Source organism: Frankliniella occidentalis, unplaced genomic scaffold, assembly GCF_000697945.3.
Source record: "Frankliniella occidentalis isolate FOCC.00 unplaced genomic scaffold, Focc_3.1 Scaffold220, whole genome shotgun sequence".
In the NCBI taxonomy this organism is placed as follows: domain Eukaryota; kingdom Metazoa; phylum Arthropoda; class Insecta; order Thysanoptera; family Thripidae; genus Frankliniella; species Frankliniella occidentalis.
The window spans coordinates 87,447-102,861 of NW_026267346.1; the positions used below are offsets into that span (position 1 = coordinate 87,447).

The following is a 15,415-nucleotide window of genomic DNA, read 5'->3' on the forward strand; positions in this document are numbered from 1 at the left end:
CCTCCCCCTGCTGCCTGAGGGTCGACGCCCCACTGCCCCCGCTCCTTCCCCTCGCCTCGCCTCGTGCGGGTGGACCGGGCCACCCCTCCGCAGCGCCGAGCTCTATCGACTGGCTGCTCGCTCTCGCAGCCCTGGGGCCGGGCCGAGCCCGGGAGGTTCAACAGGTAGGGTCGTCTCGACCTAAGGGAGAAAAGGGGGCGGAGCCTGGACGGGAGGGAGCACTCCCTCCACATGACGCCGTATGTTAACGGAATTTGCCACCGTTTCGAACTAGGTGTGTGCAACAGAGCAGCGCCTAACTCGGCGGGGCGGTGCTGGCCGCGCTCTGCACTGCCCCCAGCAGCACCCCCCGGCCGGGCCGGGCGAGTCCAGCCCCAGCAGCTCCACAGGTCGCGCAGGGTGGCCTGCCACGCCTGCCGCCCCCAGCGACCCGCTCGCCACCCTCCCCATCTCATCAAGTAGAGAGTCCCCGCCGCAGCGCGCCGTGAACCTGACTAACGACAGCCACTCCGCCGGGGAGTGGACTGTGGCCAGGACAGAGTTGAGGGATTACAGCGCAGCACACTGTTGAGAATGTTGCACCGTGTGAGAAAAGAGTGAATGAAAGCGGGAGTGCGAGAGTGAGTGCGTGAGAGTGGACGTGACGAACAGTTTCCGTTACCCTGGATCGTCAGGTGCATGGCGGCTCCCGCAGCGAGCAGTGGTGAGCCGACAGGCCGGCAGTGAAGTGAAGAGGAGCAGCACTCAGTGACCAACTCGACCAGAACTCTCCACCCCAGCCGCAGGTGAGTCCAGCGCGTCCATCTGAGTGTACCTTGAAGCTGCCACCGCTCGCTCTTAATCCGTTTGTTCGTCCTCGCTGCAGCCATGCACTCCATGGGGCTGCACTCGGCGCTCGCCATCAAGCGGCAGCGCAAGCGACGCGACGAGCAGCGGAAGGCGCGAGAGCGCCGCTACTCGCAGCAGTCCAACGAGTCCGGGCTGGGCGAGAGCAACTCGAGCTTCGTGTCGCCGCGCTCCTCCGTGCGGGGCCGGCGCCGGCACCACAGCTCCAACGTGCCCGACTCCATGGTCGAGAACAAGGTAAGGGAGGGCTTCAGCCTCGTAACTCTGGAGCGAAAGGAGCGGGGTCTTTATAGTGCCGGGGGTGGCAATGAACTAGCGGGCTGGGGTGGGGTGGGGGCGGCCCGTGAGGCTATTACCCAGCAGAATCCCTTCCCTTATGCGGCGCGCGGCGCTCCCGCTCGAGCCACCGGGGAGAGACGCAGCGTGCGCGAGGGGTCCCCCACTCTCCATGTGGGTGTAGAACGAGTTGCGCGAGTCTTCGCGAGTATTCGAGAGTATTGGAGTATATCCGTGAGTTTACGCGAGTACTGACGAAAATAGTATTTGGCGAGTATTTTTCTTTTTTTTGCGAGTTTCCGCGAGTTGACGCGAGTTTTTCGCGAGTTACCGCGAGTATTAAGCGAGTATTTTTCCTTGTGTCCAACGAGTTGGCGAGTGGAGGGCCCCTCGAGATGGGATTACGCCCAATTTAAATTCAATGCGCAAACGGACGACGAGCTGGCGCCATAGTCAGTCAGGCTGGACCCAGCTGGGTTGCTGGGACTGTGCGGGCAAGGGCTGCTTGGATGAGAAAAAAATGAGTACAGTCCGTAGTCCACAGATGCCATGCACTGTTGCACATCAATGTGTCTTATTTTTCCTGTAATTTTTCGTCGGCAGATGATGTCTTCGGTGGGCATGCTCCACATTGGCGTGGTCTTTCTGGTGCTGGGGGGCTTCCTGTTGGGGTCCGGGCTGCTGCCCGATGACATCACGTCGTGGAGCCAATTCCACACGACCCTCTGGTGGAACGAGCTGACTATCGCTGGCGGGTAAGTCCCGCGCCTGAGCTCACGCTCAGCTCCGCTCACGCCCAGCTCACACTCTGCTTGTCGTCCACAGGTGCGCCATCCTGCTCGGGGTCTTCCTGATCGTGCTGAACCGTTACGTGGCGCAGCGTGAGGAGGACGACCTCACCGAGTACGTGCAGCGCCAGCTCACCCGCTCGCGCTCCGGGCACCGGCTGGTGCGTGACGTGGAGACGGGCGCGCTCACCAACAAGCACCACGCCCTGGCCCGCGCCGCGCGCACGCCCAGCGACAGCGACGAGGTGTTCACGGAGCGCGCCGACCGGGCCTCCGACAGCGCTGTGGACGCGAGCCTGTCGCCGCTGCAGAGCCCCACGATGCGCTCGCCACCGCCGTCGGCCCACCACCACCTGCACTGCGACCTGGAGCAGATCCTGGAGGAGGACGGCGTCAGCGACCGCATGAGCCACGTCGGCGACCTCATGGCTCCCAGCCCGGCGTCCGCCTTCAGCCCAGCCGGCATCAGCCCCGGCTCGGGCCCTGCCTCGCCGTCCGAGACCCGCGAGCTGCTGCACCACGGAGGCTACCACGGCGCCCACCACGGAGTGCACCACGGGCGGCACGACAGCGGGCACGGCCGACACGACAGTGGGCATGCGCGGCACGACAGTGGCCACGGCCATCACGAAGGCGCTGGCCACCACGACAGCAACCACCAACCGCACATACCCTATGGACATCAACATCCCACCCACCACGTGGTGGCGATCTGAGCGCGGATGGCAGACACAGAGGCCTCCCTCCCCCCTGCCCTCCCCCTTCCTTACCGTGCACGGCCCCGCTGCCCCGCATTGTGTGTATTCTAATTCCCTCGTCCTCTTCTCTTCCTAGCGCACGCCCTCCCCACACCCCTCCTGCGGCCTTACTAGGCCAGGAGGGGTGGGGGTAGAAGGCGAGGGGGCGCTTGTACCAACCATCCTGTCGCGTGACTTTATCGCTACTCTACGCGCGTGTGTGTGCGCGTGTCTCTTGAGAGCGTGTTGGTGCATGTCTCTCTCTCTCTGTGTGTGTGTGTATATGTGTGTGTGCGTGTCTGTTGAGAGCGTGTTTTGTGTATGTCGGTGTGTACTTTGCTCAACTTATCTAGCAAAACTACTTCTCTTTTTTTTAGCCTTGGGGAGATAGAATCCACTCTGCCCAGAAGCAATGATGGTAGTTGGATGAAGACGCGAAGTAAAGTGAAACGTGATGGGTGATTGAATGAGCGAACTCAGGCTTCAGAGTTGTGATTTATTTATAGTCCATGAGTTTCGGATTCTTAACAAAACTTTGCATTTTTAACAACAGCAGAATTGGTAAAGTAGGGCATATTTTTGCTCCACCTCGAAATACATTTTCTAATTTATCTATGATGAGCGCGAAAGAAATGTCTTTTTTACATCCCTCTTTAATTATTATTGTTTTGAAATTTAAAACTATCTATTCTCCATTTTATAGATTTACATGATGCTGTTTTGTATTGCACATACTATTAACATATTCTACTGAGGTACTGCTCTTAGCTTCATGCAGGCACTTCATGTACAATGAAATACATAACATTTGGTCCTCCCATGGATTCTTCTATCGGTTTATAGCTTATAACGACTTCTGGAGCATCTCTCAGCCAGAAGCCCCCTGAGCGAATAGAGATATATTTGGTCCTCAGACTCAGATAAGAACAGGGGCAAAGCGGCGTTGCCAAATCTCCCTTCAAGCTGTGATATCAATGATATGTGTAAGTAAATAATACTCTTAGCTTTTTCTTGACGAGCCTGTCAAGGTGCTACCTTAGCTTCCATGCCTTGCTTTTACTTTCTGCCTTTTTGTACTTGTCCATGGGAAAAGAAATAGAATCAGAGTGGTATGGGCCGAAGAATTCCCCCGTGCGTTTTATCTACATTTTGGCCTAAATAGTTGAAGATAACTTCATAAAATTCATTAATTTCGCTCCTAACAAACGACCAATAGCGTTTGCTTTCTCTTGTCCGTTTCTTGTGATGTTATTGCCTCTCTCCTCCAGTGCAACCCCATTCCATATTCCAGCTCATAGGCCGTAGGACGCGTCTTTGTCAAGGTTTCAAGTTACGACCAAGCGGAGAACTGGATCTACCGGATAAACGGTGCATCAAAGGATAATATAGGGCTGTTACTCTGAATTGAGAATATAACTGCATTGTGATATTTTTACACTTTTACTTCTACGCACCTAATCAAACTACGCTATTGTATAATATTAAATATGTTGGGAAAGAATTGTATATTATTGCATTCAATCTCAGCCAGACAGAACGCGCACATAAACCCATCGCATATGTGGTTATAGGAATGTCATGGGCATCTCTTAGATGTTAAAATGCCATATTTTTTCCTTCTCTCACATATAATAGGTTTTCATGCACTTATAAATTATTGAATATACACATACTAGATGCCTCATCATGTTCATCTCTTTTTCGACTTTGTTTACATGTTTTCAATGAAGTACCCTTTATGCCATTCGTTTAATCAATTTGTATGACTTTGTGTGTTTGCCCCTTCCTTCTTAAATAAATATGAATACGGTTTGGTTGTGCCGAATGGTATTTTTCCTTGACTTGGCGTGGAGCCAGATAGGAAGGTACATGTACGACTTGTCTGTTCTACCTCTTATCGTCTCACATCATGTGTCCTGTTGTATGCCAGTGTGTATTGTGAAGGAGTTGATTTCGGATTTGCCGTGTGATTTCCAGTATTATGAAGTCTGATTTGTCGGTGAAGGAATAAATGAAAACGAAAAGATTTGACGCCAAACGGGTTGTTTTCGCCCTTTCATTGATCGCTCCCACCCGCTCCCACCACCACACATATTCACCATACCACCCTCTACTCGGCACGTGTACTTCCTCCCCTCCCCAGGTCTTGTAAGAACGCCTCCCAACTTGCGCACCCCTCTCGCACCCCTCACCGCCCCGTGACGCCGTCGCCCGGGCTGTTCCATGAGTGCTGTCAGGTGCATGGCCATACCCCACCCCACCTTCACCCCACATCCCCCGTGGACCGCCGAGCCCGCGGAGGTAAGCAACCGAAACGGGCACGATTTACTCAGTCTACGAATAAAGCCGTTCCGTTGTCTTGATCTACCCTTAAATATTTCCTGATGTTGTACTCGTTGTACTGTCACTGTACGACCTGCACGCGTCTGGGTGGGTGTGGGTTTGCCTATCATCGCTGACCACGTTGCCTTTTCGTCACAATCGACTAGGCAACCCACTCGCACGTCTGCATGCGATACAGAAAAACCACAGACGAGATAGGTGTACAAGGTAAAAGTGACTACTTTGAGACTTCTGCTTGAAAACCATTCAGTAAATGCTCGGTTTCTACCCAGAAATGTTAATTTACAAGCTTCCGCGTGGGCAACCCCGTATGTTATACACGTCTCGTACCCGACCACGCATAGATACTCCACACTTCTAGGTGCTCTCTGTGGCTCTGTATCTATCTCTTCTCCTTGCCCTTCTGCTGACCCTCTTCATCATCTCGTTCACTTTCTCCTATCTCTCTTTTACTGCCCTTTCTCTTGTGTGTCATGAGAAAATGAATAGTTTCTTTTAGGAAAAAGTGGTTATTTCTACAGGCTTGGGTTCTCGGCGAATGTGTGTTGACCTTTGCGTGTTTGATATGCAGGATGATTGGGGCGATGCCCGCAGTGGCCGTGCGCCACGAAAGACTCAAGCAACAGAAGCGCGGCAAGTGGCCCTCCAGCCTGGCGCTGCAGACTCCGCTCACTATCTCAGGTGACCGTCCGCCCCACCGTCCCTGCCGCAGCTAAAGCCAAATCTGAGGTGCGGATTTCAACCTATGAGTTTCACAATCTGAGTCCCCGATCGGAAGGATTCAAGCAGTGTCTTTTGGTTGGAATTTGCTCTCGTCTGTGTGTTTGTGTGTGTACACCTTCGTCTGTGTGTTCGAAAGTTATGAGTGGGAATTGACGAGTTAAAATAAATTTAAATTAATAATAGAGCCTTTGCATGACGCATTCTTCACTTAATGTGAAACGTGCTATTCTTTCGATATAGCCATATCTCTCTCGCACACTATAGTTCCGTGGCGTCATTTACCGAGAGTCCACTGACCGTGTGGATGCGCCATGTATTACACGCGCGAGCGGCAAATTTCAAAATTTTGTTTTTACAAGACGCTGAAACTTGCCACGTGCGTGATTTTTATTTCACACGTCACCCAACAGTCACATATATTCCCACTTGACCCACCCGAACGCCGCTGACTTGAATCGTGGAGACAGAGACAAAGAAAAGAGCTGTAAATTAGTAAACCCACTTTAACAAGTAGAGAGCGTTTTAAAATACAATCTTGCAAAACAACACACCGTCCTTCCTCCTCTTCCCATTTTCTCCTCAAAAGACTGGCGTGGGAAAACTCACGAGTCCCGCGTTGTGGACTTGCTATCTTTTCTTACCGTTTGGCGAATAAAGGTAAGTCCTTTACCACCAGAACTGCCATCGCTAACAACGCAAAATTGCTTTCTATTGTGTCAATATGGCCACAAGCCAAGCCGTGACATTTAAACTCCAGTCACTCGCAAGGGAGGAAATAAGATGTTACTAGTTTATTTGTTGCTTTTTTTAATAAAAAAAATAATTTGCACTGCAGCTGCGCTGACTTATTTGGTACGTACGACACAACACCACCGACCGCAGGATGAATCCCAGACAGAAAATGATAATGTCGATTCAAATGACAATTCGATGTCGCTTTTGGTCGTTGACATATTCCCCCACAAGTACTGAATCGATTATAATTTTGGCATTATCCACCTCGGCGATGTCGACTTAACATCGAATCGATTATTTATTTCTGACTGAGTAAAGGCCTGAACGAAGTTCCTGACGAAGCCCACTACCCGAATCAACTGCATTCAGGTGGCCACTGCTGGCCACACACTCCCCACCCCTTTGCACGCTTGCACACATACGCCCCTGCATCCACCACCTGCACAGAGGGGCCCGCCCGGCACGGTGGTGCCACTGCTTCGCGGGCCACTCAGCAAAGCCACCTACATTTTTTTTTAAATAACTTATCATATTGCACTCCCCATTTATATTTTTTCCGCCATCACATATGTTATATTTATGTATGCATCTGATTCCGAGGTTTTTATGCATGCAGCGTATGTCTATGTGCACAGCCCGCTGACGACAGTTGGCGCCAAAACATAGGTGCGAGAGAGATGAAGTTTCGCCGAGGTGGTGTGAGCGCGAGAGAGGCAGCAAGGCATGTCCCTCCCGCACTGACTCCCTCCCCCTGCCCTCGCCTTGTAATCTGACCGCCCTCCTCGTCTCGGTCGCAGGGCTCACCATGATCGGCGCCATGCCAGCCGTGGCCGTGCGCCACGAGCGCCGGAAGCAGGAGCGGCGCCACAAGCGGCCGTCGCAGCTCGGCATCCAGTCGCCCCCGGCCGACTCCCTGGACAACGTGGGCCTCGGGCTGGGCGTGGCCAGCCCCGAGCCGCTGCAGTCGCCCCTCCAGCAGGACGGCCGGCAGGAGTACTACATCTGCGGCAAGGTGAGGCGAGGCGAGGAGCCGCGGGGCGCGCGCCAGAGTCAAGTGCCTTTGACAAGCCGAGGCGGCCTGCGATGAGGCCGCTGCCCGCTGCCAGGCAGACGTGAGGAGAGCAGCTCCCCCAACGCTCCTCTCCTCACCACTCCTCACGCGAGGCACTTTTGTGGCACACTGGCGCTCGCCACATGACAGAAACTGTGACAAAGTGCCGTTGCGGGGGAATAGCTAGCGGCTAGCGCGGCGGGGAGCGCCCGCGGAATCGTGGGTAGGCATCCGCAGCACTCGACTGCGCGCCGACGCCTTGTTGCCTACCCGCGGGGCGGTCCCTGTGGCGGTCTCGCACGCCGCCGGCACCTGCGTGGCGCTGCGTGGCACCCTTCTCTCGCGCTAGCAATCGCCTCCACCGTTGCTATCGTTCTGTAGGTGTCGGTGCTGCACCTTGTCGTGGTGTCGCTGCTCCTCGGCGCCATCCTGGTGATCGTCGGCTTAGTGCAGCTCACCCCCAATGCGGACGCGAGCCAGCACCGCTACCTTCTGCTGGGCGGCGGGGGCGCCATGCTCATCTTCGGCATCCTGCTGGCCGTGCTCCGCTGCTGCGTGCTGCCCTGGCGGCAGCGCCGCCTACCCGGAATGGCCGCAACCGCGCAGGCCCCAGGTGAGCTATGAGGAGAGGGCCCGGCCCGGCCCGTACCGTGCGGGTCTGACAGGTTGGCTTGCTTGTAGGTGGCGGTGCAGCCGCTTCTGAGGCCCCAGCGTCGGGCTCCGGGTCAGGATCGGTCCGCGATGGCAGTCGATCACGCACAAACTCCACTACAAATGGCCAGGTAGGTTTATTACACATGTGAGGTCTACTTCTTGAGGCACGCCCTGTCAACGTCTTTGTCTCCTCCAGGTGGCTCGCCGAGCCTCTGCAGCGCTAGGGGTGTGCACGCCGACTGGAGCGCAGCGTCGCCGCAGCCTCCTGGAGATGGAGCGGGGCATGACGCTGCACGGGCTGGCTCACGGCGCGGGCGGCGCGGCGCCACTCGGCGACCTGGATGGTGCCGAAGCCGAGGACCCCGATGATGCCCAGACCCGCGCCGAGATCCAGAACCACATGAACGAGATGACCGCGGCCGCACCTGCTGAGCTGGCCGCCACCCTCCCCGTCGCACTCACTGGGGCCCCAGGGCCCTCGCCGACCCCCGCCGGGGCCGAGGCCGGGGCCCCCGCCACGTGAGCAGCGGCCCGTGGACAGACGCCCGGAAGGCGCGTCGACCCACTGGAAGGTTATTTTCGTCGTTTCTTTGGTTGGCCGGGACGAGGGCTGGCGTCATGCTGTGTGCCCGCCTTTAGGCCCACCCACGCCGGTGCTGCAGCGCTGCTGTGCACGCTGCTGCGGCCCTTGGTCTTGGTTTGATGCCCGGGTCCGGATTGCATGGATGATATCTTCCGCGAAGCATATTTATTTTTGAAGTCTCGCGGCCTGACCCGCCTTGAGTGTCACCGCGTCACTTCTTGTCACCGACATCTTTCTCGCATGATCTTCTCACACACGGCAGGGAAACCCCGAGCGTCTGTGCGAACGGGCGTTGGGTTACACAGGGCAAAGAGTGGGTGGCAGAGCTCTACGAAATCGGACCTTCTGACAGGCGCGGATTAAGGGGGGGGGGGGGCGATCACCTAGTGAGCCGCCTGAAAGGTAGGCAATATGAGCCACAGAACCCCTGTAAGTAGGCAACCGACAGTGCATCGCCCCCTCCCCTGTCAGCCAGACCTTAATCCGCGCCTGCCTTCTGACGGACTAATTGCTTGTCATTGAGAATTTGGCGGGAAATCTATATGTTCTCGCTTGAGTCGAAGGGCTTACTTATTATTTTAAGTCGTCCCAAAACGTGAGCAATGATACAACAGCAGCCTACCCTGAGCCAAAAGCTACGCTGATTTCAAATGTTTTCCCTCGGTTTTATTGCAAGACAGGCCGCTTGTTCCAAACAGGTTCACAGCGTCAGAAAACCTACGAGAACGTTACTACCCTCTGATGACGTAGACCAGGTCATACTGAACAAACCAACTCGAAATAAGACTTTTGCCTGCGATTATTTACTGAGGAAGCTAAGTATACTTTAATAGCATGTAACTGCACTTCTTAAAGCCAATTATGTTTGCGACAAGAGGAGAGAGAGAGGCTTACTATTTTTATCCTATACTTTCTTTGCCAAAGGATATTGAAACTATTGTGTTACATTATAGTTTTTAAGCATTAATTTTTTTCCAATTGATAGTATGATTGCAGGAGAAACAAATAATAACTCATCAACTTACTCTGTAGAGTGATGACTAAATGATTTTCTGTTCCATGCTTTAGAATTATAGAACCACTTTATACTGTAATAAGTGTCTCTTCATAAAAAACTGAGTCTAAGCTGCCACCGTGTTAGTATTTTTTATCAGAGAAGCTGTGGTTCCGTTACTTTTTATATTTCAAACTGTGCACCATTCCTGTACACATTCCTGTACAAGAGTTAAACCTGTAGAGGTTCAAATGAAACCCAGCAGCTAACTGTCTAAACTCTCCTAGAACTGACATAGCTAATTATCATAGAGCTTGAGTCAGTGATTCTTTAACTGTATGAGATATTTCCAAGAAACAAAGAGTACAAAGTGAGCTGACTTTGAGTTCACATAAAAGCGTTCTCAGTCCAGCCTTGACCAAAGCATTGTAAATTATATTCGATTCCTCAGTTTGTCATATTCAAGCTAATCCCTTTGCCAAAAATATACATACATATCTTACTTACATATTTAATCATAAGAAAATTGTATAATGACTTTGGCCATTAAAATTATTCCCAATTGTTAAATTTACTTATAAGGCAACAGCAAATATTCAAATTGCTTTCACTGTTTTATGCAATGGTCACATGAAACAACTTCTTGTGAATGTTCTTCTTTACTTTGGTGTTACTTTTGAAGGAGCTCACATCTTTTTATTATTACATGTTGTCAGAGTAATATGCCCAGAAGTAGTTGTACATTTAATCCAATTTCAAGTACAAGTGAAAGTTCTGATGTCTGTATTTACAACCCTGTTGGTTTTACAGATTTTATGAACTGCTTCTAAGAGCAGATTTTCATCCTTCATATTTATACTGGCCACTGACTAAGGTCGTATGCCTAAAATCAGATGCACAATGGGGCCCAGACCCACATGTAATATACTTTTAAAGATGTACATACTACAGTATATATAAAAATATTATATTAAGTAACTCAGCTGTGAATTGACTTATGACTTGTTTCTGGATTTAATTAATGTTTGGATATTTCTGTGTGATGATTTTTGGCATCTATTTGACATGGTTAGATCAGTTTGTTTTGTACTACTAAACCAACCCTCTAAATTGAAGTTGTAAAATACTTAAACAAATTATACACTTAAACACAATTCTTTCTAACGTAAGAAAAAGAGTGAAGAAAAGTAAGCCATGAACACGGGATTCTTCCTCCACCTCCCAAATATAATACAGAACACAAAAATAAGGCTACTTTGTACACACGGAACTGTTCAGTGGATTGTATACATTGACATTGGCGAAGAAATGCAGTTATGATGATGACTGAAGGTGAAGATTAATATTGCAAAATTGTAGAGAAAGGAGGAAGTTCCTGAAACATGTAATGGGACCATCCATACTATTGTCTGACTGCCCTCAACTGTGTTACACAAAAAAAGTATTGTACAGGAATGTCCATAACTCAAAAATACATTGTTTTGCCTTTTTCTTGTAAAGCGTAGATATTTTTATCTGTCCTGTATCCTGGCTTCTACACTGCATAGCATGGTGTCTCTTGGTTCAGTGGTTTTAAAAGGAAGATAGGGTCACATTGAAAGATATGAAAGTTTTATCGTCATCAGTTTCATTTATTTTCTCATTAACATTTTAGACCAAATTGTACTAGGCCCACTGCAAAAATAAATCAAGAGCAAGATTGTTGTAGTATTATTTAACTACTCTTATCAGGTCATTTTGGACCAGTATGGGTAATATGACAAATTCTTTAAATGCTATTTTTTAACTCTCACATCAATGGGAAGTTTATGCAGTTCAATTCATGAACAGCTTTGAATGAGATCAATTATCGCACCAAGACAAAAATTTGTAACTTACTCAGGATCTACAATCTACACCCTTACAAAATTAAATAAAATATATTGTAAGTCAAACATACAGTTGTAATTAGTTATACTCATATTTATGGTTTACCCAACAACAAATTATATCCAACAAAGCACCAAAAAAATCAGATAAAGTTATGAGTTTAATCTTTAACAAAATTTCTAGAAAGATCTTGTATTGTACCATGCTGTTGAGGTTTCTAGAAAAGAAGCAAGAAAAGTCATGGAACATGATTATTAGGCTTGAGAGGCTTATACGTACTTGGTTAAGGTGTCAGTAGGGGTTATCGTATATGAGAGATAGGCATCACTCAAGAAACAGATTTCATACAAAAATCTGACATGCCATGTTGTCTACAGAAGAGTACACTATTACACAATCATATTGGTGAATTGTGTGAATAGATAACAAAACAAACAAACAAACAACAAACAAAAAAAGACAGAATTCAACAACATTGGTGAAAATTCATAAATTTCAATAGGATCCTAACATGATTTGAGTCAGTACACATAAAATACAAAAATATAAAAAAATCCTTAACAATAGCTTACATCTATAAATTGAATCTGATAAAAAATTTTGAAGCTTTTAGCATACAGAGTGGGTTGAAAAATAAAGCAATACGACGTGTAGATAGACAGTATTTGCAAATAATTAGAACAATGACAACACAGCAGCAGGCAAGGTCATAAAATCTGATGTAGGCACAAAAATGCTCTGAAAGCAATCATAAATAATTTGGAATTTCTTCATGGCTGTCATATCGATTGCATGGCACATGTTACACATATCTCTTACAGTAATAATATTAAACAAAAGTATACAAATCATCACATTTCTCCATTCTCAGTTAAAAATACCAGTTCTACAATCTGGTACACACAACTGAGAATGAACTCGATATCAATTTTAGTAGAAATGAAAAAAAAAAGGAGGTGCGTTTGGTTTCATTCATCCAAAGCTGAATCAAGCTGGAGCTAAAGACACAGCCCTGCTCTTAACAGCTGACAGAGCCGGGACCGCTTTAACTTGTCTCATACTGAATACAGGAGACTACAGCCACATACACTCCCTCATACACACAAAAAAACACACAAAGCAAAACCAAATGAGGTACAGAAAAATACGAATAGCTGACAAAATTAATTGCCTTCAAGCCATGGTATAGAACCAGCGACCCTCAGGAGTGGCCATCACTTTATAGAACCCAACAGCACAGGATGTACTCTGTGTAATGAAATTACATTTTTTGTGGCATAACAAGCAATTGCTGTTTAAAAATATAAATTATATCATTTTAATGGCTTGAATTCTATTTAACCGGATAAAAAGCACAAATTTAGAATAAGGATTCGATCAGTAATCCAAATAAACCAACACAGCAACTCTACGTTAAATTAAATTTAGTGCTGTGATGACCATCAAAGAATGAGAGAAAACCAAGCAAAACAAATGCCCTTTTCTTTCCCTTTCTTTCTATATTCCTTTCTTTCTTTTGTTGTTTTGTTAAATGTACCACACACAGAAATCTGTACTTTGCAGGGAAAACCCGCCCGCACCTCGTCATATGGTAGAGTATAACTTTAAATAAAAAGTAGAGTGCATAAGCCTCGACACCCTGTACTTTTTAAGATAAACAATTTGGTGTGTATTACATAACAATACTATTTCAAACCAACAGAATACTGGGTGATAAAAAGAAACATACAATAGCACTGTGCTCTCATAACTTAAGTCAATATAAATAAAATAGATGAAAATCCAACATATTTGGATAACATTTGAACTCAAATCCAATACATGCAGCTGATATCACTTACGTCATAAATTTGAAAAAGTAACACATCTGTAGGAAAATTTCGGCAAAAAATCAAACTGCCTCCGATCCTTTAACTAACTTAATACATCAGCACATTTGCAAGCATTTCACAGTAGAAGTAGATTTAAATTTGGTAGCAGTAAAGGAAGACTAATTGGCATTAGTTATTATCATAAATTTTAGAAAAATAAGTATTTGTTTGAACTAGGCTAGGCACGTTTGGAGGAACAAGAAAGCCTTTTAACATTTATTGCAGATTCCAAGCTTCCAATATTATTGCTTAGCTTAGTTGCTTGGCTTAAAAGATACAAGAGTTTTCCTCCAGAGAGCCACAGTGTGTAGAACAAACCTTTATCTGATTTTTATAACAACCCAGGACTATGTCCTTGATTTAAACCAAAATGTTTCAAAAAATGAGTGTTTTTTTTGTTAGAACAAATAAAGGTTAAGCATTACACAAATAGCAAAGAAAATGACCCATTATTCATGAAAGAATTAACCACTACACTAAAGAAGAATAAACTCAACAAAAGAAAGTTAAAAATTGAGCAGAGGGTTTGGCCCACTGAAAAATTTCCCTTTCTATCTATTTCAAAACTGTATTTGCTGCAGCATCTTAATATTTATTTTCAGTACAACCAACGGGTTTATGAGGAGTGTACAACATAATATAACAGACTGTCTGCTTTACGCCTGTTAACTGTCAGTCAGTAGCGTCAGAATTTTTAATGCAACACAACTTGAAAATACATAGTGAAACATCAATATAAATATGGCTGCAATACCACAAGACATGTAGTTTTTTACTGGATTCTAAAGTATAACAAGAGTTCACTATACGATAATCTATCTAGAGTTATGTTCATGATTGAATGACTAGTGTAGCGTTCATTATTCTTTTGAGAAGCTATAACTATGTTACCCTGTATATGTACAGAAATTGAGGTCGTAAACAGAGACAAATTTACATTTATTGTAGTTATTTTTTGAGAATTATAATTACAAATCAAAGAATGAAGACAGCAGACGAGCCTTGCTTTCGAAAACATCCTGGATCTAAGGAGGTTGCTCATGGGATGACCAAAGAATTTTGAATCTTCATTTTTCCCACTTTTCCTTAACTCCTACACCTCTTGAGTCAGTCAAAACCAACCAACCCATCCTTTTATCTTTCCTTACAACAGGGAAATTTAGAACCTAAGGAGTTGCTCACCTATTGTTTATTGTTCTTTGCAACATTGTGAGCTGCCCAGTCCAACGAGGTTCTCCAGGCAAGAGCTAGAGCCTCATCAAATTTTGCACGAAAATGAGCAATGGCCTCTTGCTCGGTCTTGTTTAAAACCTATGGAATTTTAAAATTGCCACGATAATTATATAATACACCAATGTCCTTGGAATGTTTTTAACTTTTAAAAGATGATGACAAGATAATAACATCACTTACCAGAGTATCTCTGATATAGTTAAGGTCTTTTTCAGAGCTTAGCTCTGGCAGTCCTGTAGAGATCATCATGGCAAAGAGTGATAAAATAAGTCCTCCATGTTTTCTTAATATTAAAAACGCCTAAGAAGAAAAAGAGAGAAACAATTAGTATTCATAATATACGAACAGGCCAAGGTTATTTAAGAAGCACTGTGTTTAATAGAATTCCGTGAGTAATTCTGAACTGTACCTTTTCACAATGGCTTTGAAACATTTGAAACTCAAGAGCTTGTCCCTTTTTGGTTTGTCCTTTATTGATGACATGAACAAAGTCATGAACGAGAACAAAGGGAGCACGTTCTCTTTTAATACCAAACTTTGCTTTGAAATGACCCAAGATATGCCCAAAATCTATATGGAATAGCTTTTTTAAAGGAGAAAAAAATATTAGTTTGGAAAAGTAGTACAGAGGTAAATAATCATCAATCAATCAACTGTGTACACACACACACACACAGACACACAAAGAAAAGGTGTGTGGGGGGGGGGGGGG

General features: G+C 46.9%; 3 protein-coding genes across 5 annotated transcripts in view; 2 read left to right on the forward strand and 1 right to left on the reverse strand.

The window, feature by feature from the left end:
• The window catches only part of LOC113213805 (uncharacterized), a 35,712-nt gene extending 31,027 nt beyond the window's left edge, over positions 1 to 4,685 (forward strand). The window contains exons 2-5 of one of the 2 annotated variants that reach the window (XM_026432981.2): positions 652 to 785; positions 866 to 1,083; positions 1,726 to 1,877; positions 1,948 to 4,685. In XM_026432981.2, coding sequence (XP_026288766.1) covers positions 868 to 1,083; positions 1,726 to 1,877; positions 1,948 to 2,626 — 1,047 coding nt within the window. In that variant the 5' untranslated portion in view covers positions 652 to 785; positions 866 to 867 and the 3' untranslated portion in view covers positions 2,627 to 4,685. The remainder of the gene's footprint in view (positions 1 to 651; positions 786 to 865; positions 1,084 to 1,725; positions 1,878 to 1,947) is intronic. The other variant, XM_026432980.2, reaches the window with a different exon arrangement.
• A 99-nt stretch (positions 4,686 to 4,784) lies between these two features.
• LOC113213807 (uncharacterized) lies at positions 4,785 to 11,229 on the forward strand. Of its 2 annotated transcripts, none has more exons than XM_026432983.2 (5): positions 4,785 to 5,719; positions 7,246 to 7,460; positions 7,881 to 8,112; positions 8,181 to 8,281; positions 8,350 to 11,229. In XM_026432983.2, the coding sequence occupies exons 2-5, from the start codon at positions 7,254 to 7,256 to the stop codon at positions 8,674 to 8,676; spliced, it is 867 nt and encodes a 288-aa protein (XP_026288768.1). In that variant the 5' UTR covers positions 4,785 to 5,719; positions 7,246 to 7,253; the 3' UTR covers positions 8,677 to 11,229. The 2 variants fall into 2 exon arrangements, with proteins under 2 accessions (XP_026288768.1, XP_026288767.1); XM_026432982.2 differs by having other exon boundaries at positions 4,785 to 5,671.
• A 111-nt stretch (positions 11,230 to 11,340) lies between these two features.
• LOC113213804 (phosphatidylinositol 4,5-bisphosphate 3-kinase catalytic subunit delta isoform) overlaps positions 11,341 to 15,415 on the reverse strand; it is an 18,096-nt gene continuing 14,021 nt past the window's right edge. The window contains exons 17-19 of the mRNA XM_026432978.2: positions 15,113 to 15,286; positions 14,884 to 15,003; positions 11,341 to 14,781 (exon numbers count right to left, since the gene is read on the reverse strand). Of these exons, the coding sequence (XP_026288763.1) occupies positions 14,653 to 14,781; positions 14,884 to 15,003; positions 15,113 to 15,286 (423 nt within the window). The 3' untranslated portion in view covers positions 11,341 to 14,652. The remainder of the gene's footprint in view (positions 14,782 to 14,883; positions 15,004 to 15,112; positions 15,287 to 15,415) is intronic.

Excerpts from the sequence above, each read along its gene's own strand:
- LOC113213807 (XM_026432982.2), top strand. The coding sequence starts at position 5,563 with ATGATTGGGGCGATGCCCGCAGTGGCCGTGCGCCACGAAAGACTCAAG. Across the intron at positions 5,672-7,245 it reads GACTCCGCTCACTATCTCAG|GGCTCACCATGATCGGCGCC; the intron begins GTGACCGTCCGC and ends TCTCGGTCGCAG. Across the intron at positions 8,113-8,180 it reads CGCAACCGCGCAGGCCCCAG|GTGGCGGTGCAGCCGCTTCT; the intron begins GTGAGCTATGAG and ends GCTTGCTTGTAG.